The 23092-nt window shown below is 42.5% G+C and overlaps 1 protein-coding gene across 3 annotated transcripts in view; it reads right to left on the bottom strand.

Annotated features, from left to right (window-relative positions):
* NUMB (NUMB endocytic adaptor protein) overlaps positions 1 to 23092 on the bottom strand; it is a 111789-nt gene that overhangs the window by 29110 nt on the left and 59587 nt on the right. For all 3 annotated transcript variants that reach the window (XM_056547063.1, XM_056547061.1, XM_056547062.1), the window contains exons 2-3: positions 20418 to 20462; positions 4586 to 4727 (exon numbers count right to left, since the gene is read on the bottom strand). In XM_056547063.1, coding sequence (XP_056403038.1) covers positions 4586 to 4711 — 126 coding nt within the window. In that variant the 5' untranslated portion in view covers positions 4712 to 4727; positions 20418 to 20462. The remainder of the gene's footprint in view (positions 1 to 4585; positions 4728 to 20417; positions 20463 to 23092) is intronic.

Here is a 23092-nt window from a genome sequence, read left to right as displayed (position 1 = left end):
TTACAATTGTGGCATCCACACAGATTTTTGCACCATGTGATTTATCTTCTCACGTTTTGATAATATTTATATCTATTGTGCCTGGATGACCCTCTTTTTGAAGGTTTTAATGCATTCTCAAATCCTAAGTTTTAGATTGCTGTAATAGTTGTTTAAGCAAGCTCCAGATATATTTCTATCAAAATTGTATATCGAGAGCCATGCAAATCCGTGCCATAGAGAACTGCAAAACTACAGCAGAAATCCAAGAAGCCACCTTGGTTTCTACTTCAAATAAGTATTAAAATGTATTTATAAATATAATATTATATATATATATATATATATATATATATATATATATATATATATATATATATATATATAGTAGAGATGGTAGCACTACTACGTGTGTGCAAGGGTGCCTCCAGCTGTTGATCCTGCTTAGGGATCCAAAATGTTTATGTTTATATTATATATATATATATATATATATATATATATATATATATATATATATATAAAATCCCATTTATGTTTATATACATACATATATATATATATATATATATATATATATATATAATCCCAAAATAAAGCAGCACTACTTATCCAGTCCAACCAAAAAATTGGTGCCAGCGTCCCAAAGGACTTGATCAGAGTCCATCCAAGATAAAAACCAGATACAGGCGCAGCACTCCAACAAAATAAGTGATTTAATATCTCATGTCAGCATTACAACGTTTCAGCTCCTCCTGGAGCCTTTTTCAAGCTTGAAAAAGGCTCCAGGAGGAGCTGAAACGTTGTAATGCTGACATGAGATATTAAATCACTTATTTTGTTGGAGTGCTGCGCCTGTATCTGGTTTTTATATATATATATATATATATATATATATACACACACACACACACACACACACACACATATACACATACACACACACACACACACACACACATATACACATACACACACACATACACACACACACACACACATTACACATTTTTATCTATACATATAGACAGCCCTAGAAGTTTGATCAGCTTCTGGGTGACAACCAATATGGCTCCTGTCACCGCTACCGCAGGTCTGCCATGAATATTTTCATCTATTCAGTAATAGCTCTGACCATTCTACTGCACAAACTTATCTCCTCCCTTTAACACTAACAATTTTAAATTAAGTGGATACACCCATTAGCACTTCACTTCCACCTCCTACATCAGTGTTTCCCAACCAGGATGCCTCCAGCTGTTGCAAAGCTACAACAACCAGCATGCCCAGACAGCCTTTGGCTGTCTGGGCATGCTGGTAGTTATAGTCTTGCAACAGCTGGAGGCACCCTGGTTGGGAAACACTGTCCCACATGCTCTGGTGAATATATATAGCTCTAGTATATGAAGCAAAGGTATGGGCGGCACTTCTAACTTTCACCCACATGACGTTTGCCATTGTGAAATCTATTGATGTAATAAAAGGCAGGAAACTGTGAATACAGTAGATTACACGGTCTTACTGTGCCAACACACAAATGCCTTTAATTCAAAAAACACAAGTATTCTTGCCATAAAAGAAATCGTAATTCAAGAGCGAATTCCAGCAGTGATTTTCAGTGGAAATATATTATCGCAGGCGGCTGGAGACCTACTTAAAGTGGCAGTGAAAATTAACTTGTCGTAATGTAACAAATCACAATGTACAGTTACAAAAGTGCTTATTTCTGTAAGGAATACATGTTTTATCCAGTTATAAACAGGGGAGCTCATCTAAGGATATCACATTAACCAATTCCCTATAGCAGCAATGTCAAGAAAGAGGTAGAAAGACTAAACACAAGAAAATACAATGGCAACTGCTATCAATAGTCAATATACTGGAAGGAGAAGACAGATGGGGTGTTCAGTAAAGCTGGATATACATATTGGGGGACAAGGATCAAAGATTTTACCCCTGTTTTGTGTGTATTTTTTTGCGCAAAATTTAGCGCAAGCCCTTTTTTTGAGCATTTTTTTGCGCACGTTTTGGTAGAGCATGTCCTCCAGATGTGGCCGAATCAGGGTACCTTGGAGTGCCAAATATAGTACGCATGGATTTATTAACTGCGTACTTTTCCTTTACACCAAAAATTTGTCCGCAAGAGCTGTTTTTTCTTTGCGCAAATATAAGCCATCTTGGACTTAACGTAGCAAGATGCTCTAAATCATCGATTCTATTTTCTAAAGAGTGGATTGAGGAGATGACTATATTTACCCGCAATTTATGAAGCTCATTGCGCTTGATTGATAAATTTAGCGCTTCTGCGCATAATCTAGAATTCGGGAAAAGGGGTAAACTGCTTCTACCATACACAAATAATGATACATGTCCCCCATTGGGTTTTTCAGTACACAAACATTGATGGACTAAATGCAAGATATATAGTAACTGTTTAAAGGCTACAAAAAGTGATCTACAAAAATGGTAAAAAATTTTTTTTTAAAACACCCATTAAGGTGGAAGTTTTCCCCATCTTAAGCCACTATTACATGGGATGATTTTCTGTCAAACAGTAAGATTTTTTTCTTTTTTAAAGAATAGCTATTATCAAGTTGCTTTGTTTTTTATTTTACAGTACCAACCTACGGATGCATTTTTTCTACTTTAAAGCGTACCTGTCATAGTGCAAATAAAAACTAATATGCTACTCAGTACCTAATCCTGATCATGTACATAACATTTTTATGTGTCTAGGACGTATATATCCCTTACAAAGAGCCTTTATATGTTGATCACTTGCTTTTTGTCCTTTTCTTCAGAGGGGCGTGTCCATCTCTGTCCCTCACTGTGATAACTCATCTGCTCTGAGTCTGGGAGTAGCCTGGCAGTCTACAAATCACTGCACAGTAGTTTTTAGGCATACATTTCTATCTGTTCCTAGTAAAGCTGGATGCTAATCAACATAGCTATCATTATGTGTGTGTCATTCAGCTTTCACAGACTCCTGAATGTCTGATCAGCTTCTTTTTATCATCCAGGAGTCAGAAAGCTTTGGCTGTTCAAGCATGCTGGGAGTTGTAGTTTTGCATTGCAACAGCTGGAGCTGCAGTGTTTAGAGCAGTGTTGCCTTTAGCTGTTGCAAAACTACAACTCCCAGCATGCCCACACATCCTTTGTCTGTAGTTTTGGAGGCACACAGCTGGAGAATACACAGCTCTAAAACAGAGTTTGACAAAGATTGTACCCCGAACTGTTGTAAAACTACAACTCCCATCATGGGAGTTGTAGTTTAGGAACAGCTAAAGGCTGTAGTGATGCATTGGTGATCTCCTATACTGGATACCAACATGCTTTACAGCCGGTATCCAGAATGCTGCAAAATACAGAGTAGTCTCTCTGCATAAAGACAGATGAGCCGTAGTGAAGTCCTTAGCCTCTAAGACACAAAACGGAGGCAAACCACTTTAGAACAACAGAGAAAGTCAATGTAGAACACTGTTTGGTTATGGCTAGGCTTACTAAACTTGATTTTCCACTTCCTTCTTTGCAGGCTCTCTGTGCTATTACAATGCAAGCAGAAGAGACTGGAGGACAAGATCCAAGCCTCCCATAAAGAGCTGTAAAAGTAAATATTTTATAAATATTATAATATACTCCAAGCCATAATATTATGCACCGTGTTATTTGACAGCAGAAAGTGTCAATAGATTTTGTATTTCTAAATATTTATGATACAGGATTATCTGAGGTAACTGGTGTTACTGGTAACAAGCAATGCAATACTATACAGGACAAATTTTTCAAGTGAAAGAAACTAAACAAACACTTCCTGCCTGTAGAACTTCGATAGATGCCCCATCTGACTACTCCATACAGATTCACTATTAGCTGAGCGTACTTCTCCTTTCATTAGGAAGAAGGGAATGAGCCACTGCAAGATGTTGGAACCTAACCTCAAAACTAGATCATGGAACCACTGGGACCCCCACCAAATGCGAGATCAGCGCTCAAAAATATTCTGATGACCTATAAACAGAGTACAGATGAAGAATACCACTATCCAATCTGGGGACAATTGACTTCCATCCTCGTGATCCTGTGGGGGGGGGTCACCAACTAGTTATCACCTATACTGTGGATAAGGGATAACTTTTAATCTTGGGATAACAATTTTAAATCAGGGGCAGCAGAGATTGGGCCCTGAGGTCCCTGTCACATAAGACACCAGTATTACAAAAGTCACATGACAAGTGGGGGCTTTGTTATAGAGTTTGCATTGAGGCTCAGAACGTTCAAGTTGGGCCTCTGTCTTTAAAGCACACCTCCAGGGATGGCTAAGGCGGCTGGATATACGTATCTACCATAGATTGAACACTGTAGTCTCGGAGGACAGTACAACAATGTAAGCAAATATCCTGCCACCCAAGCCATCATTGGAGATGTGCTTTTATCTCCCTATTTTCTAACATCTACGGTTTGGGGTCGGTGCTAATCTGGTGACCCCCATTCATTAGATGGCCATGAAGGTCTGCATCTAAGTATCTAAATATTTTTAAAATAGATTTCTTGAGCAGAAGACAGGACACCTCAAAAACTATTTGTTTTAAAAACATTGAGGCATTACCTTAACCGGAAAGCTACATTTTCCAGTCCGCACAGATTCTTCATCCGTTTGCCACTGGTGGGGTCGGCTGGCCTCCGGGACATACACATCTTTCTTCCGCCTGAAACTTTGACGAAGTTTGTTCATTTTTTGCCCTCACAATCTGAAAATATAAAAAAAAAAAAAAAATTGTAGAATAGGCATATTACTGAATTTAAATACAGGATCCCAATAACACATTGATAAAACTATGAACATTATTAGAATTGTTGGGACATAAGGTGAACCTGTACCCACTATTTAGGATATGACACTATTCCATTAACATTCATGCATCTGGGTCTAACAGCCCAAGTATGGACAACTCAGTTTACAGAAAGACGCTCAGCTCCCAGCCAGAATGAATAACAGCTCTGGTTTTGGAGGCACATGGCCATATTTTATACAGCAAATATATTGATTCCAAAATGTAATGCTTAATTTCCCCTGTGGGGGTGCTGCAGGGTTATTGAAGACTTGCTTCCCAGAGATTACAGCTGATGAGTGACGAGTAGAAGTGACGGCCCACTTAGCCAATCACCGTCTTGGAAGCACAGCAGACACCACTTGGGGGAGCATGTGATCTGGGCTGACCTATGGGGGAATGGGGCTAGGTTTCAAATCATTATTATTACTTTTTTTATACATCCCCTGTGCCCAAGCACCATACTAAGGGGCATGGCCATGAAATGGGGGGGGGGGGGGGGGTCAGATGTTAAACTGGGGGGGTATTGGACATGACAGTGATATTAAACAAATGGTAAAATCCCCTATCGCATATTGAAATATTTACTTCCATAACTGAATGGCCATTTGACATTTTCCCCAAATCATGCAGCCCTAGTATTCCGAATATTGGGCCAAATTTTTTATCTGCCAACACATTCTGTGTTTTTTTTTCTTATTATAAACAACCCCTTTAATTCTTTTCTTTAGGATATTCTGTTGTGGACAAAAAGCAAAGTCATCTGTTGTCATATGTCAGCAAATATCTAAAACCACAGAAAAAAAAAAGCTAGCTAGAATCTGATGGGAGAGCACATATAGTAGTCGGCCAAGTCAACACTTAGCTAATCGAAAAACTATGCTTCCCAATCTGGTAATATTTTCCACATTATTTATGGATTGAGTCACAGAGCACAATCTGAGCTCACTTCATGTTCTATCAGAACATGAAGTGTATGAACTAAATAATGAGAAGAAATTATAGTTATGGTTATTAAATGTATGTCAAAAGTAAAAGGGATTACACTAAGATTTAAATGGGCACTGTCAGATTCATAAACTTTTTATGTACATCTTAATGCAAAACATTAACCTTTCTAATATACTTCGTAAGAACATTTTATTTCCTTTTTATAGAAATCATAACTTATAAAATCATGGCTTTGTCCAAGCTGAAGCATAGACATGGACAAAGTCCAGTAAGTTAGGGTGGGCTAGGACTCCTCTGTGCTCTCTCCTGTCTGATTGTACTCAGACAAGAGAGAGCACAGAGGAGTGCTATCAGACAGGAGAGAGCACAGAGGAGTGCTATCAGACAGGAGAGAGCACAAAGGAGTGCTATCAGACAGGAGAGAGCACAGGGGAGTCCTATCAGACAGGAGAGAGCACAAAGGAGTCCTATCAGACAGGAGAGAGCAGAGAGGAGTCCTATCAGACAGGAGAGAGCACAGAGGAGTGCTATCAGACAGGAGAGAGCACAGAGGAGTGCTATCAGACAGGAGAGAGCACAGAGGAGTGCTATCAGACAGGAGAGAGCACAGAGGAGTGCTATCAGACAGGAGAGAGCACAGAGGAGTGCTATCAGACAGGAGAGAGCACAGAGGAGTGCTATCAGACAGGAGAGGGCACAGAGGAGTGCCATCAGACAGGAGAGGGCACAGAGGAGTGCTATAAGACAGGAGAGAGCACAGAGGAGAGCTATAAGACAGGAGAGAGCACAGAGGAGTGCTATCAGGCAGGAGAGAGCACAAAGGAGTGCTATCAGGCAGGAGAGAGCACAGATGAGTCCTATCAGGCAGGAGAGAGCACAGAGGTGTCCTATCAGACAGGAGAGAGCACAGAGGAATACTATCAGACAGGAGAGAGAGAGCACAGAGGAGTGCTATCAGGCAGGAGAGAGCACAAAGGAGTACTATCAGACAGGAGAGAGCACAGAGGAATACTATCAGACAGGAGAGAGAGAGCACAGAGGAGTGCTATCAGGCAGGAGAGAGCACAGAGGAGTGCTAACCCACCCTTACTTACTGGACTTTGTCCATGCTTCTGCTTGGACAAAGCCATGACTTCTATAAAAAGGAAATAACATTTTCTGATTAAGTATATTAATCAAGGACAACATATTTCATATGCAAATATATTTATTCAAGTCAAACATAAGTTTAGGGGATAGGGGATAAGATGCCTGATCGCAGGAGTCCTGCAGCTGGGGACGCCCGCGATCATGCATGCGGCACCCCGTTTGTAATCAGTCCACGGAGCATGTTCGCTCCAGGACTGATTACCAGCGACCGCGGGGCCGGCGGCGTGTGACGTCACGCCCCCGCCCCCGTGTGACGTCACGCTCCACCCCTCAATGCAAGCCTACGGGAGGTGGCGTGACAGCCATCACGCCCCCTCCCGTAGGCTTGCATTGAGGGGCGGAGCATGACGTCACACGGGGGCGGGGGCGTGACGTCACACGCCGCCGGCCCCGCGGTCGCTGGTAATCAGTCCTGGAGCGAACATGCTCCGTGGACTGATTACAAACGGGGTGCCGCATGCATGATCGCGGGCGTCCCCAGCTGCGGGACTCCCGCGATCAGGCATCTTATCCCCTATCCTTTGGATAGGGGATAAGATGTGTAAGCACCGGAGTACCCCTTTAAAAGCTGCCTGGACCAGGGCATTCCCAATGGCTTTCAAACCTAGGATTAGTTTAAAACACTGGGGTGTTAAAGCCTAAGGTCACTGTTATCCATACATGTCAAAAGTTTAGATCAGGATCGTGAGTTATAGGGCAGTGAAGTGTTCACCCCCTGGTCATCTGCCCGATCAGCCTATTTTACTCCATAGACCAGTTTTTCCCCAACCAGAATGACTCCAGCTGTTGCAAAACTACAACTTCCATCATGCAGGGAGATGTAGTTTTGCAACAGCGGGAGTTCTAGTTTTGCAATACTGCCATAGACTAAAGCAGTTTAAGAGTCGGATCTGATTGACAGCCAGAGAGTGAAAGACTTCTAACTTGTGACTTCTAACTAGTAATTGTAGCGGGTCTCAGGACTGTGTGATCTAAACTTTTAGCATATCTGAATAAAGTTTTCTTTTCAAATGACAGTAACGTATTAAAAAGAGTAACTGACGTGCGGAAACTTTTTTAAATATACACTACTTTCCATTATACAATGCTTAGAGGTTTTCACAGCACAGACATTGATGGAAGATTGCTAGGCATCAAAAGGCAACCATGAGACTTCTGCAGGAAGAAGGATGGATCCATCAGGGGCATTTCTAGTTCTATTTCAACTTCGTTTTAGCGATTACCAGGGGCCAGCCATTACAACCTGTTGGAACTTACTAGCAATATCACATCAATGTAATAGGAGGTGTTACCTGAGGGCCCGCACACATGCCAAACAGGCTCCATACGGCTCAGATTGACCACCAAAAAAGATTTTGTAAAAAACACCAGAAGCTCCCAAAGTTTCTTGTCCACCATCCAGACACAGGAGGCATCTTCTTTACATTTCTCTATCTCTGCCCGAACCATTTCCAGGCGCTTAGCAGAAGGAAATGTGTCACAGTGCCCACAACATGTAAATAAGGAATCAGAACTGCTAATGACTGGAAGGGCTATATGGGCTTCAGCATCAAATCCTGGTTCTGTTTAGGATCAGACAATGGTTGGCCTGGTGTTCATGCTTTATCCTGCCTTTGCTATGGATCCACACACACTGGCTCAACTGCTGATGATCTAAGGAACCATCGCATACGACAGTCAGTCACCCAAAGTAGTGATAGGAGGGACGCTAACCGTGCAGCGTTCTGTACAGGACATACAGCCACAAGTGTTGTCTCTCATGGCTTCCAACTAGTTGTTTTTGTAGCAGGATAATGGTCACCAACGAGCAAGGGTTTCCGAGGAGCGACTTGTGAGATTGCAGCACTTCCTTGGCCAGCCTGGTCACAAATCAAACATTTATATCATGTCAGCTTCAGCAACCTACGACAAAAGCTTTAGCATCTGTATACAAATGTGCCACAGGATGCCATACAGAATCGGTATTCCTCCAAGTCCAACCACGTCATCTTGTATCCAAGTTGCCCAACAGGGTACTAAAGGCTGTACAGTTTTTCCACAACAGACGTATAATTTCCCTCTAACATTGTAATCACTTCAATAGGTCGTCATTACGTTTACACATATAAAGTTTAGTTCGATTTCAACAACAACTTCTTGGTCATTTTTCTGTCAATGTGTATTGGGGAGGCGGTACATGTCAAAATAGAATCACATAAATACCCATCAATACCCAAAGCTTCACTGCCTGTGCCAGTTCACAGTCTTCCTTCCATGGTACATCCTTGTGCCGTCTCTTCCAGATAAGACACACACACACACATCCACATAAAAATGTTATTCTTTAGACCAGTTCACAGTCTTCCTTTTAATCCGTGGTCCAATTTCGATGTAGGATAGGTCATCAATATCAGATCAGTGGGGTCTGATAACCTGATGAGCCATTTGCTGCTGCGTCTATTCAGCATGTGGGAGACATGGCTTTGGCAAACAATACAGTACATTGTGTAGTGGTCGTGCATTCACTTAAAGGGGTACTCCGCAGCCGAGCGTTTGGAAAAAACTGTTCCGAACGCTGGAGTCGGGAGCTCGTGACATAATAGCCCCGCCATGATGTCACACCCTGCCCCCTCAATGCAAGTCTATGGGAGGGGGTGGCAGTCACGCCCCCTCCCAAAGACTTGTATTGAGGGGGCGGGGCGTGACATCATGAGGGGGCGTAAACATGACATCACGAACTCCCGACGCCGGCTCCAGCGTTCGGATCAGTTTGTTCCGAACGCTGAGCAGCAGAGTATCCCTTTAATTGGAAGTTGAGCTGCAGTAACCCAGCACAGCCACTACACAACTTATGGAGCTCTCTGCTTACAGTGTTGTGTCATGTTCCTGGTTCAATCTGAAAGGCTCAGCTGTTTTTGGTACAGTAAGCCAAACCCCTAATTCCTACCCCCTACTCATGTATTTAGCACTAGGTAGAGATGAGCGAACTTACAGTAAATTCGATTCGTCACAAACTTCTCGGCTCGGCAGTTGATGACTTTTCCTGCATAAATTAGTTCAGCTTTCAGGTGCTCCGGTGGGCTGGAAAAGGAGGATACAGTCCTAGGAGACTCTTTCCACCTGAACTCATTTACGCAGGATAAGTCATCAACTGCCGAGCTGAGAAGTTTGTGACGAATCGAATTTACTGTAAGTTCGCTCATCTCTACTAGGTAGGAAAGAGAAGCACTTGTGCAGCAAAAATTTAATAAAAATCAAACTTCTGCTCGTCGTGCTTTTGCTCAAAGTGAGGATGGGCGTGTGTGTAGTACCAGAAACACCGGAGCTCATACCACCGGAAGTAATGCCTGTGCGGATTTCTGATGGGTCGGGGGAAAATTACACATGACCATCTCTGCGTATGCGGCTTTTTTCATTCTGGTAAAATGTTGATCAGGGTGCTTGTGTCTGCACCCTACCAATCTGATATTAAAGACCTATCCTCAGGATAAGCCATTAACCCCTTAACCGAGCTAATTTTGGCCTTAAGGACCCGAGCATTTCTTGCACATCTGACCACTGTCACTTTAACCATTAAAGGGGTACTCCGCCCCTAGACATCTTATCCCCTATCCAAAGGATAGGGGATAAGATGTCAGATCACCGGGGTCCTGCTGCTGGGGACCCCGGGGATCGCTGCTGCAGCACCCAGCTATCATTACAGCACAGAGCGAGATCGCTCTGCACATAATGACAGGCAATACAGGGGCCGGAGCATAGTTACGTCACGGCTCCGCCCCTAGTGGCGTCACGGCCCGCCCCCGTCAATAAAAGTCGCGCCCCCTACCATAGACTTGCATTAAGGGGACGGGCCGTGATGTCATGAGGGGTGGAGCCATGACGTCACGCTGCTCCGTCCCCTGTATCGCCCATCATTACGCACAGAGCGAACTCGCTCTGTGCAGTAATGATGGCGGGGTGCCGCAGCGGCGATCCCCGGGGTCCCCAGCAGCGGGACCGCGGCGATCTAACATCTTATCCCCTATCCTTTGGATAGGGGATAAGATGGCAGGGGCGGAGTACTCCTTTAATAACTCTGGGATGCTTTTACTTATGAAATTGATTCAGAGTTTGTTTTTCGTGACATATTCTACTTTATCATAGTGGTACATTTGTGTTGATACTTGCATCATTTCATGAAAAATTTAGCATTTTGTTTTTTTACTTTGAAGCTCTTTGCTTGTGAGTAAAATAGACATACCAAATAAATTATATATTGATTTCCATATACAATATGTCTACTTTGTGTTTGCATCATAAAGTTGACATGTTTTTACTTATGAAAGACACCAGAGGGCTTCAAAGTTTAGCAGCAATTTTCCAATTTTTCACCAAATTTTCTAAATTGGAAATTTCTAAATACCCCATAAATTACCCCATTATAAAAACTGCACCCATCAAAGTATTCAAAATGATATCCAGAATGTGTGTTTACCCTTTAGGTGTTTCACAGGAATAGCAGCAAATTGAAGGAGAAAATTCAAATTTTCTACACTAACATGTTCTTGTAGACCCAGTTTTCGAATTTTTACAAGGGGTAAAAGGAGAAAATGCCCCCAAAATGTGTAACCCAATTTCTCTTGAGTAAGGAAATACCTCATGTGTATGTTAAGTGTTCGGAGGGCGCAGTAGAGGGCTCAGAAGGGAAGGAGCAACAATGGGATTTTGGAGAGTGAATTTAGCTGAAATGGTTTTAGGGGGACATGTCAAATTTATGAAGTCCCTATGGTTCCATAACTGCAAAAAAAGAAAATCTACCCCCCCCCCCCAAGACAGGAGGAGTACAATGAGCCTTAACACCTCACAGGTGTTTTACAACGTTTCGTTAAATTCGTATGTGTAAATAAAAAATTAAAAAAATGTTTCATTAAAATGCTGTTTTTCCCCCAAATTTACCATTTTTTACAAGAGGTAATAGGAGAAAATGTCCCCCACTACTTAGCAGTCTCCAAACTGTTCTCCTCCATGTTGTTGCAAAACTACAATTCCCAACATGCCCTTCAGCTGTCTGGGCATGCTGGGAGTTGTAGTTTTGCAACAACTGGAGGCACACTGGTTGGGAAACATTGTTTCCTAACTCAGTGTTTCCCAACCCGTGTGCCTCCAGCTGTTGCAAAACTATAACTCCCAGCATGCCTGGACTGTCTGGGCATGCTGAGTGTTGTAGTTTTGCAACATCTGGAAGGGCACAGATTGGAGACCACTGCACAGTGGTCTCCAAACTGTGGCCCTCCAGATGTTGCAAAACTACAACTCCCAGCATGCCCAGACAGCCAAAGGCTGACCAATAACAGTGATCGCTGACCAGGACCATCCACAGATGGTCCTGTTGAAGCTTGCAGAAGTTGTCCCCCGCTAGTAACAGCGGGACTTCTGCCAGTTAACCCATGCGATGCTGCGCATTACTGGGTTAACTGAATGACTTATATAAACGTCATGATGCGTGAACTACCGGCACATCATGACGTTTATATAAGTCATTATGTGGGAAGGGGTTTAAGGGGTACTCGACTGGAAAAATTTTTTTTTTTTTTTTTTTATAATCAACTGGTGCCAGAAAGTTAAACAGATTTGTAAGTTACTTCTATTAAAAAATCTTCATCCTTCCAGTACTTTTTAGGGGCTGTATACTAAAGAGAAATCTTAATCCTTCCAGTACTTAGCAGCTGTATGCTCCACAGGAAATTCTTTTTGAATTTCCTTTCTGTCTGACCACAGTGCTCTCTGCTGACACCTCTGTCCATGTTAGGAACTGTCCAGAGTAGGAGCAAATCCCTATAGCAAACCTATCCTGCTCTGGACAGTTCCTAAAATGGACAGAGGTGTCAGCAGAGAGCACTGTGGTCAGACAGAAAGGCAATTCAAAAAGAAAAGAACTTCCTCTGGAACATACAACAGCTGATAAGTACTGGAAGGAATAAGATTTGTAAACATAAGTAACTTTCTGGCACCAGTTAATAAAAAAAAAAAAGGTTTTCCAGGGGAGTACCCCTTTAATTAGAAGGCCCCTAAGAGCCCACTTTTAATATATGCTAACCAAAGCACACCCTAAACAACTCACAAGACCTGCTGTTTTGGTGATGCTCTGACCAGTCGGTCGTCTAACCCATCATTTTGCCACTGTTGTAGTCACTGACTGGATGGGACAATGTTGCACCTTTCACCGCTGCTCCTAAATGTAAGGCAGGTACAATGCATCACAGCCCCTTCAAATAGCAAAGCTGACGGACGTTGGAGCCCCCCTAAACACCTTGCGAAGGAATATGGCTTCTCCAGTCAGTCCCATTATCTCCAGTATCTATTGATCAGCAGGTGGAAATATAAGTAGCATGATAGCAATACTGTACGTAGAAAAACTAAAATCTTATCGCAACTGGACAAAGTCTTCATTTATGGTCTGTTTCCAAAGCTTATTGAACTGCGATAGAACATTGCATTTGTACTGATCAGGAATTCCCAATAGGGACTGTCGGCACGCTGACCTTGTGCACAGAATCCGGTCCTCACAGAACATTTTCCATGTTGTGATCATTAACTGGGTCAGTTATTTGCTCCAGTGCTTCTTCCCTCCTATTACCATATCTAAAAAAGCTCTAGTCTGTGTACGACCGGCATTGTTAATATGTACATGGCTCATGTGCCCCAAGCATTGGAGAAATGACTAAACGTTCTGGAGCTAAGAAGAGATCACTGTATCACAGCATTTACTATTCACAAGGACTCAGAACTGGCTGCTCTATTATGTAAATTATGGATGAACAGAAGATTTGTGTTCCCAAATTCAGAAGCCACTGTAGATAAAAGTGAAACCCCCGTCAATGTCACATAATCATGGAATGCAGGCGTACATGTGGGTAATTCTGGAATCATTATTATTTTGGGCATGAATCATAATGGTAAAATACTGTATAGATTTAGCGTTTATGTCTGTTCGGTCACAGATGAACAAAGATGAAGGGGCATAAAAGAGCTTGTCCAGAGCTTGTCCAAAACAGTGCCACAGCTATCCACAGGTTGTGTGTGGTATAGCAGGTCAGCCCCATTTACTTCAATGAATTCAAGTTCTAATACAATGGACAGATGTGGTGCTGTTTTTGGAAGAAAGCAGCTATGTTTTTTCGCTCTAGATAACTTTTTAAACCTCTCAGTAATCAGGTCTCAAGATTTTAATACTCCATCCCTAGACATCTTATCCCCTATCTAAAGGATAGAGGAAAAGATGTCCGCCGCTGGGACCCCCGTGATCTCTGTGCAGCACCCAGCCTTCATTTAGAAAGCTGGGTGCGGGTGGTCGTGATGTCACGGCCACACACCCTCAATGCAAGTCTATGGGAGGTGGCATGTCAGCCACGCCCCCTCCCATAGCCTTGCATTGAGGGGGCAGTGTGTGACATCATGAGGGGGCGGGGCTATGTCACAAGCTCCCGGCGCTGGCTCCAGCATTCAAAACCATTTGTTCCAAACGCTGAGCAGCGGAGTACCCCTTTAATGTTTGACTGGCAGGGCCATTTCACATTGTGACAATTTCTGCAATGTTCTGTCTGTTTTCGTGCTTCTGGTCAGTCCATCTAAGAGTAAAAAATAAATTCATGAGTTAGGCTAGGTTCACACGGCCATTGTCTCCTGTCCCGCTATTCTCCCATCATTGCTGCTAAATGGACCATACTAATAAAACGGATGCAAGTTGATGCAAAGGGTTGCCATTAAGTGGCATCCTGTCGCATCAGTTTTTAAACCGTCTGTATCCTTCTATTGTCCGTTTTTATTTCGTCTGTTTGCTCACACCTCTTCTGAGCATGCTCAAAAGTAATAATGGATCAAAAACAGATTGGAAAAAAGGGATGACCTTAAAAAAGGGGTATTCCAGGGGACAAAAAATTATTTTATATCAACTGGCTCCAGAAAGTTAAACAGATTTGTAAATGACTTCTATTAAAAAATCTTAATCCTTCCAATAATAATCAGCTGCTGAAGTTGAGTTGTTGTTTTCTGTCTGGCAATAGTGCTCTCTGCTGACATCTCTGCTTGTCTCGGGAACTGCACAGAGTAGAAGAGGTTTGCTATGCGGATTTGCTTCTACTCTGGACAGTTCCCGAGACACGTGTCATCAGAGAGCACTTAGACAGAAAAGAACAACTCAACTACAGCAGCTCATAACTACTGAAAGGATTAAGATTTTTTAATAGTAGTAATTTACAAATCTGTTTAACTTTCTGGAGCCAGTAGATATATAAAAAAAAAAAAGTTTTTTCCTGGATAACCCATTTGAGGCTCATCCGTTTGCTATAGACTTCAATGTTAAATATCATATATATCCGTTTCGAATCCGTTATTTTTGACGGAGAAAAAAAAAAAATACTGAATGCAATGTCTATTCTCCGCTAAAAATAACAGGATAGGAACCAAAAAAGTGCAAACGGGCGACAGTAAAAAAAAAAATCCCATTGACATCAATGGGATTTATTAACAGCCGTTTATTTAAGGCTTGAACAGACTTGAGAACGGACATGAATTAACAGGGACTGACATTAATGTGAACGAGCCCTTACAGTGCACAACCTAGAACGCATTGCCCTGATTTATCAATGTGTCAGAGACAAAACCGGACAACAACCAATCACAGCTCAGTTTTCACATCTTACAAAGCTCCGGTGAGATCAAAGCTGAGCTGTGATTGGATGTTGTGGCCAAATCGTTCCAGATTTGGTCTTTGACAGATTCCTGTTAATTTAATTTACTTCACATCCAACTGGATTCAGTTTGTGTCCTATCAGGAGTAATACAGGGACAAATAGAAGCAATACAAAGCTCTTTATTACAAAGTACATGATCAGTATTTCTGCCAGAGGGGAAATGTGCTCAGGGGAGGGGGGGACAGAACATTTTGTAAGTGGTTATAGGACACCATTAATGACAGCTCAGTGCTCTGCGAGCCTGACAACAAACTAAGCCAGGAAAGCACTCAGTCGGTTCAAGAAAAATATTTACCTTGTCAAAATTTCAGTGACCTGCTAAGAGCTCTAGGGGCAATGGCTGCAGGCCAATAGTATCCGCAGACTCCAGGAACAGAGCAAAACCTGGAACAGTGCCCAATTTCCCCCCCCCCCCCCCCCAAAATCCTCATGCATATTTTATATTATGCTAAACCTGTATATTTATCTATTTATGAAAAAATTAAATCGCAACTACAATCTCTGGATCCCCTGTAGTTACCCTTTAGGGTGGTAGGGGGAGCTGTCACAATGAAAATACAGTCCAATCTAACTAACTCGTCATTTATCCATGTGAATCCCAGCTCATTCTGGGCTAAGTTGTCATGTCGGAGGTCGTACTCCGTGACCGACAGCTCTCTTCATGAACAGAGACACACAGACAGCTGTCAGTCACTAAGTAGGACCATCCACATGACGATGTAAACCAAAATGAGCAAAAAAGACAATTGGTTCATCCAACTCCCGAAGCTCTTTATATGCACATAAATAGCTGTTGAGTCGGAACGCCCACTTGACTATTTTGCTCATTCTGGGTTAAAAAGGGTACTCCGCTGCTCAGTGTTTGGAACAAACTGTTCCGAATGCTGGAGCTCGTGACATAATAGCCCCGCCCCCTCATTACATAACGCCCCGCCCCCTCAATGCAAGTCTATGGGAGGGGGCGTGACGGCTGTCACGCCCCCTCCCATAGACTTGCATTGAGGGGGCGGGGCGTGACGTCATGAGTGGCGGGACTATGACGTCACCAGCTCCCGATGCCGGCTCCAGCGTTCAGAACTGTTTGTTCCAAACACTAAGCAGAAGAGTACCCCTTTAAGAAGACATGTGGGCATCCAACTCGATGATCGACAGCTCTTTATATGCACATAAATAGCTGTCAATGTTACAATCACTTAATAGGACTGACCAGAGTTATACTAGAAATGACCCCATAAAAGTATATATCAATCTACTAACCTGCATTTTCAATGTGACAGATTTCTCTTAAAAGGAATTTTATCTCCGCAATGTTTGTTTTAAAACTTTGAAAATGCAAAAATAAACAAAAACTTAAAAGGGGTTGAGATTTTTTTTAAATTGCCTATTGATGTCTATCCTCCGTAATGACCATCTCTATCTGATTTGGTGGGTGTGTGAGAGCCACAGCGGCAATTCTAAAACATTGGGTGCTGAGCTGCAGTAACCCAGCATGGCCACTACACATTGTACGGAGCTGTCTACCTCTGTCTCTTTTTTATGGTAAATGAAGGCTGTATGGTCCTTTAAAGGGGTACTCCACTGGAAAAAAAACTGGTGTCAGAAAGTAAAACAGATTTGAAAATTACTTCTATTAAAAAAATCTTAATCCTTCCAGTACTCATCAGCTGCTGTATGATCCACGGGAAGTTTTTTTCTTTTTGAATTTCCTTTCTGTCTGATCACAGTGCTCACTGCTGACACTTCTGTCCATTTTAGGAATTGTCCAGAGTAGGAGCAAATCCTCATAGAAAGCTTATCTTGCTCTGGACAGTTCCTGACATGTGACATGGACAGAGGTGTCAGCAGAGAGCACTGTGGTCAGACAGAAAGGACATTTTAAAAAGAACTTCCTGTGGATCATACACCAGCTGATAAGTACTGTAAGGATTAAGATTTTATAATAGAAGTAATTTACAAATCTTTTTAACTTTCCGGCACTAGTGGATTTAAAAAAAAAAAAAATAAATGTTTTCCAGTGGAGTACCCCTTTAAAGGGGTTGTGCGCTGCCCTGCCTTTCGGAGCTCCGCTCGCAGCGTCCGGAAGTTCATTACTCCGAACGCTGTGCGCGGGCTTCCGTGTTCGTGGCCGCCGGGCGTGACGTCACGCCCGGCCCCTCGTGACGTCACGCCCGCCCCCTCTACCAAAGTCTATGGGAAGGGAGCATGACAGCGGTCGCGCCCCCTTCCCATAGACTTTCGTTAAGGGGGCGGGTGTGACGTCACGAGGGGGCGGCCGCAAACACGGAAGCCCGCACACAGCGTTCGGAGTAATGAACTTCCGGACGCTGCGAGCGGAGCTCCGAAAGGCAGGGCAGTGCACAACCCCATTTACATAGGCTGATGGGGGGCACCATAATGAGTGCAGATTTCTCTCATCGGAATTCGTTTTAGGAGCCTTCACATGTCTCAATCACTGGCCGAGCCACACGAATGTTTGCTGGACCTATTCACAAGGCCATTGTTTTCTAAATCCCGCTACAGCTGAATTTTGACCATTACCGCCCGCTCTCGCAAGGTGTGTGTTCCACTCCTGCAACTTGTGTGTCCAATTCCTCCCGCTCCCGCACACATTATGTCATAGATTTTAGAAATAGTACCCCTTGTGCCATTTCATTACCCCCCTTGTGCCATTTCAGAGGTTTGCGGGACCACTGTATGTTCTGTTACCATCCCCCACCACAACCTCATTACTGCTTGCAAGTCTTCTCTAGAGTCCTACGGGATTCCAACCCCGATGTAGGGTTCTAGTACACAGGGCCAATAACTATGATAGGCCGACGTCAAAGCGTTTTCTCGTTCACCAGCTGATCACTGGCCCCGCTGAGTTCCATAAAATGATGTTCCAGAATTGATATTTTATGTGAATGTCAACATTTTTTTAAATTAAAAACAAGAGGAAAAAAAAAAAAAAAGTACCAACGCCAGCATTAATAAATGCACAGTCCTGTGTGTGTATTGGGAAAGAGTCTTTGGAGACCATTTGTAATTATAGCAAAGTGAAACCCAAGCCTTCCCTCACGCAAGTGATGACACCACGTTCAATAACAGCTTACGGATTCCTCCCTATCAGCAGCGCTAATCTGACACAGACAAACCCACTTAAGTGGTGTACAAGAAGCCCAGTACTATTAGGAAGCACAAGTCATTATTCAGCTGAAGACAATAACAGTATCACTTCTTCTAGGTCTAATACAATGAAAAACACTAAATAGATCAGCTGTCCAGCAAGGTCTCTGACAAGATGAGGTTATGGGTGCCGTCAATCTGAACAACATTTAGAGCTTAGACCAGAGTTTCCCAACCAGGGTGCCCCCAGCTGTTGCAAAACCACAACTCCCAGCATGCCCGAACAGCATTTGGCTGTCCGAGCATGCTGGGAGTTGTAGTTTTTTAACAGCTGGAGGCAGCCCGGTTGGGAAGCAGCAGTTTAGACAATTGATTTTTCCACTTCTCACTAACATTGTATCAATGGGCTAGGATTGAATGCTGATAAACCAATAATATACAGTCGCAAGAAAAAGTATGTGAACCCTTTGGAATTATATGGATTTCTGCACAAATTGGTCATTAACCCCTTAAGGACTCAGGATTTTTCCGTTTTTTGCACTTTCGTTTTTCCTCCTTATCTTTTAAAATTCATAACCCTTTAAATTTTCCACCTAAAAATCCATATTATGGCTTATTTTTTGCGTCGCCAGTTCTACTTTGCAGTGACATTAGTTATTTTACCCAAAAATGCACGGCGAAACGGAAAAAAAAAATCATTGTGCGACAAAATCGAAGAAAAAAACGCCATTTTGTAACTTTTGGGGGCTTCCGTTTCTACGCAGTACATATTTCGGTAAAAATTACACCTTATTATTCCGTAGGTCCATACGGTTAAAATGATCCCCTACTTATATAGGTTTGATTTTGTCGCACTTCTGGAAAAAATCATAACTACATGCAGGAAAATTTATACGTTTAAAAATGTCATCTTCTGACCCCTATAACTTTTTTATTTTTCCACGTACAGGGCGGTATGAGGACTCATTTTTTGCGCCGTGATCTGAAGTTTTTATCGGTATGATTTTTGTTTTGATCGGACTTTTTGATCAATTTTTATTCATTTTTTAATGGTATAAAAAGTGACCAAAAATGCGCTTGTAAAAATTTACAAGGCTCTGAGACGTCCCAACACCAGGAAGCAGCAAGAGCAGCGGAGAACAGCGAGGCCGGTTCCTTAGCAACGGGGGAACGGAGGACGAAGGTAAGTTAAAATGTGTTTTTTTAATATTTGCAGCCCGGGCATTGCCTAGGTCAGTGGTCTTAAACCTGCGGACCTCCAGATGTTGCAAAACTCCAACTCCCAACATGCCCGGACAGCCAACGGCTGTCCGGGCATGCTGGGAGTTGGAGTTTTGCAACATCTGGAGGTCCGCAGGTTTAAGACCACTGGCCTAGGTCTTATTTTTGGGGTAGGGCTTATATTGCAGCCAACCCCGATAATACAACTAGGGCTTATTTTCGGGGTAGGATGTATTTTCGGGGAAACAGGGTAGCATTTGTGGACCTCAACTAAAATTGTGCTTTAACTAGAAAGCAACAAACTCCGCTAAAAGACGTCCCAGGAGCAAACCAAGTGCACACCATATGCCGTCCACTCAGCATTGCCATCTATTACTACAAGTACAACATAAAAAAGAACTAACGTATAAAATAGAACAACAAATGTATTTATAGCATGTGATTTTTGCTTAGGAAGTATTTGTTCCTTTACCTTTGTTTTTTGGTTTTTTTCTTGCCGATATCACACTTTTTATCCCTGTAAGAAAAAGAAAAAACATTAGCTGTATATAAAGAATGTTGAATATTAACATCAAGTAATGAGAGTTTTTAGCCATAATGAAAAGGTTAAAAGGGTAAAATACTTTTGGAAAAGATACATAATGTTCAAATGCTCCAAAACACTTGCAGAAAAAAAAAAATTAACACTTACTGGAAGCTTAAAGGGGAAGAGAAAAGGTTTTTAAATCAACTGGTGATAGAAAGTTATACATATTTGTAAATAAATTTTATTAAACAAAATCTTAATACTTCCAGTACTTATCAGCTGCAGTTGTGTAGTTATTTTCTGTCTGACCACAGTGCTCTCTGCTGACACATCTGTCCATGTCAGGAACTGTCCAGAGCAGGATAGGTCTGCTATGGGGATTTGCTCCTACTCTGGACAGTTCCTGTCATTAAAGGGGTACTCCGGTGAAAATCTTTTTTTTTATTTTTATTTTTTTTAATCAATCAACTGGTGCCAGAAAGTTAAGCAGATCTGTAAATTACTTCTATTAAAAATATCTTAATTCTTCCTGTACTTATTAGCTGCTGAATACTACAGCGGAAATTCTTTTCTTTTTGGAACACAGAGCTCTCTGCTGACATCATCAGCACAGTGCTCTCCGCTGACATCTGCTGTCCATTTTAGGAACTGTCCGGAACAGCATATGTTTGCTATGGGGGATTACCTTTTACTCAGAACAGTTCCTAAAATGGACAAAGATGTCAGCAGAGAGCACTGTGCTCATGATGTCAGCAGAGAGCTCTGTGTTTCAAACGGAAAAGAATTTCCACTGTAGTATTCAGCCGCTAATAAGTACAGGAAGGATTAAGATTTTTTAATAGAAGTAATTTACAAATTTGTTTAACTTTCCGGCACCAGTTGATAAAAAAAAAAAAAAAAATTTTCACCGGAGTACCCCTTTAACAGAGGTGTCTGCAGAGAGCACTGTGGTCAGACAGAAAAGAATAAAATCTACACTGATCTGCGGTTACAGAGATAGACCCATTATTAGCCTCCATTACTGATATGTTCGTCAACAGAGATAGCATCCGGAAAACACAGGCAGACATCCCGCAAATGTCATGTTCTGCCATCGCTACGGCGGCCCAGATGTGACATCTTCATAAATGCCAATGCATTTCTGGGCAGATTCTGTTGAATGATTATGTTCAATCTTTTAGCAGAAAGCAGAATCTGAATTTCTGCAGTGGAAATTCAGCGGTGTGCATGGGGCAGCAAAATCCAACTGGAGACTACAACTTTCAGCATGCCCGAGTAGTTTAGCAACAGCTGGAGGCACACAGCTTGAGAAACACAGATTTTATAAAATACAGTACTCCTAAAATCATGCAGTTTTTATTCAGATGTCTAGGCCTACAACTAAGCTGAGACTTGCGGTCTATTCACACGGCAGAATTTCCAGCTGTGGAATTCTGCCTCAAATTAAATCCCATAGACTTCTATGGGATTCCACACTCCCATTCACACTTCTGAATGGACCTACAAGCTGAGACGGTCTATTCACATGGCATAATTTCCGCTTGCGGAATTCCACCTCAAATGAAAGCCCATAGATTTCTATGGGTTTCCGCACTCCCATTCACACTTCTGAATTTCCGCAAGCGGAAATTCAGAAGTGTGAATGAGAGTGCGGAATCCCATAGAAGTCTATGGGTTTTCATTTGAGGCGGAATTCCGCAAGCAGAAATTCTACCGTGTGATTGGACCCTTAGGCTTAGGTTCACACTACGGAATCTCTGGGCAGAATTTCTGCCGGAGATCGAGCCGGCGGCACTAGGACCACGCGGACTACATTGCCGTCCCCATAGATGGCAATGCATTTCTGAGCAGATCTCCCAAAAGATCCACCCGGAAATGCATTGCAGTCTATGGGGGCAGCAATGCAGTCCGCTCGGTCCTAGCACCGCTGGTTCGATCTCCGGCAGAGATTCTGCAGTGTGAACCCAGCCTAACTGTTCTGTACAGATCACTTTCCAGCAGTGTCCTCCTTATCACAGACAGGATTACAGTATAAGGGGACACTAATGTATAGATAACAGATGTACACACAATAGCTGTTGCTCACAGATCAGTCTCCCCCTCACTTTAGAATGACCTCTGTAAAGGGGAGAGAAAAAAAAAAAAAAAAAAAAAGGTCACCAAGCTGAGCTTAGGACATGCTTCCATTCATGCCAGTGGGATAGCTTCAGTCTATTGCTGTTGATATCCATGCTGTAAAACACATTTCTAGATGCTGTTAAAAGACAGCTGAGGCAACATAATAATTAGAGATGAGCGAATTTACAGTAAATTCGATTCGTCACGAACTTCTCGGCTCGACAGTTGATGCCTTTTCCTGCATAAATTAGTTCAGCTTTCAGGTGCTCCGGTGGGCTGGAAAAGGTGGATACAGTCCTAGGAGACTCTTTCCTAGAAATGTATCCACCTTTTCCAGCCCACGGGAGCACCTGAAAGCTGAACTAATTTATGCAGGATAAGTCAGCAACCGCCGAGCCGAGAAGTTCGTGACGAATCAAATTTACTGTAAATTCGCTCATCTCTAATAATAATAGTGTGCAAAAAAATGAAATAAAAGGAATACAAATCAGAAAAGAAACAAA

The sequence above is a fragment of the Hyla sarda genome, chromosome 11, assembly GCF_029499605.1.
Source record: "Hyla sarda isolate aHylSar1 chromosome 11, aHylSar1.hap1, whole genome shotgun sequence".
NCBI classification, from domain to species: Eukaryota; Metazoa; Chordata; class Amphibia; order Anura; family Hylidae; genus Hyla; species Hyla sarda.
This window is presented reverse-complemented; position numbering and strand designations above follow the sequence as displayed.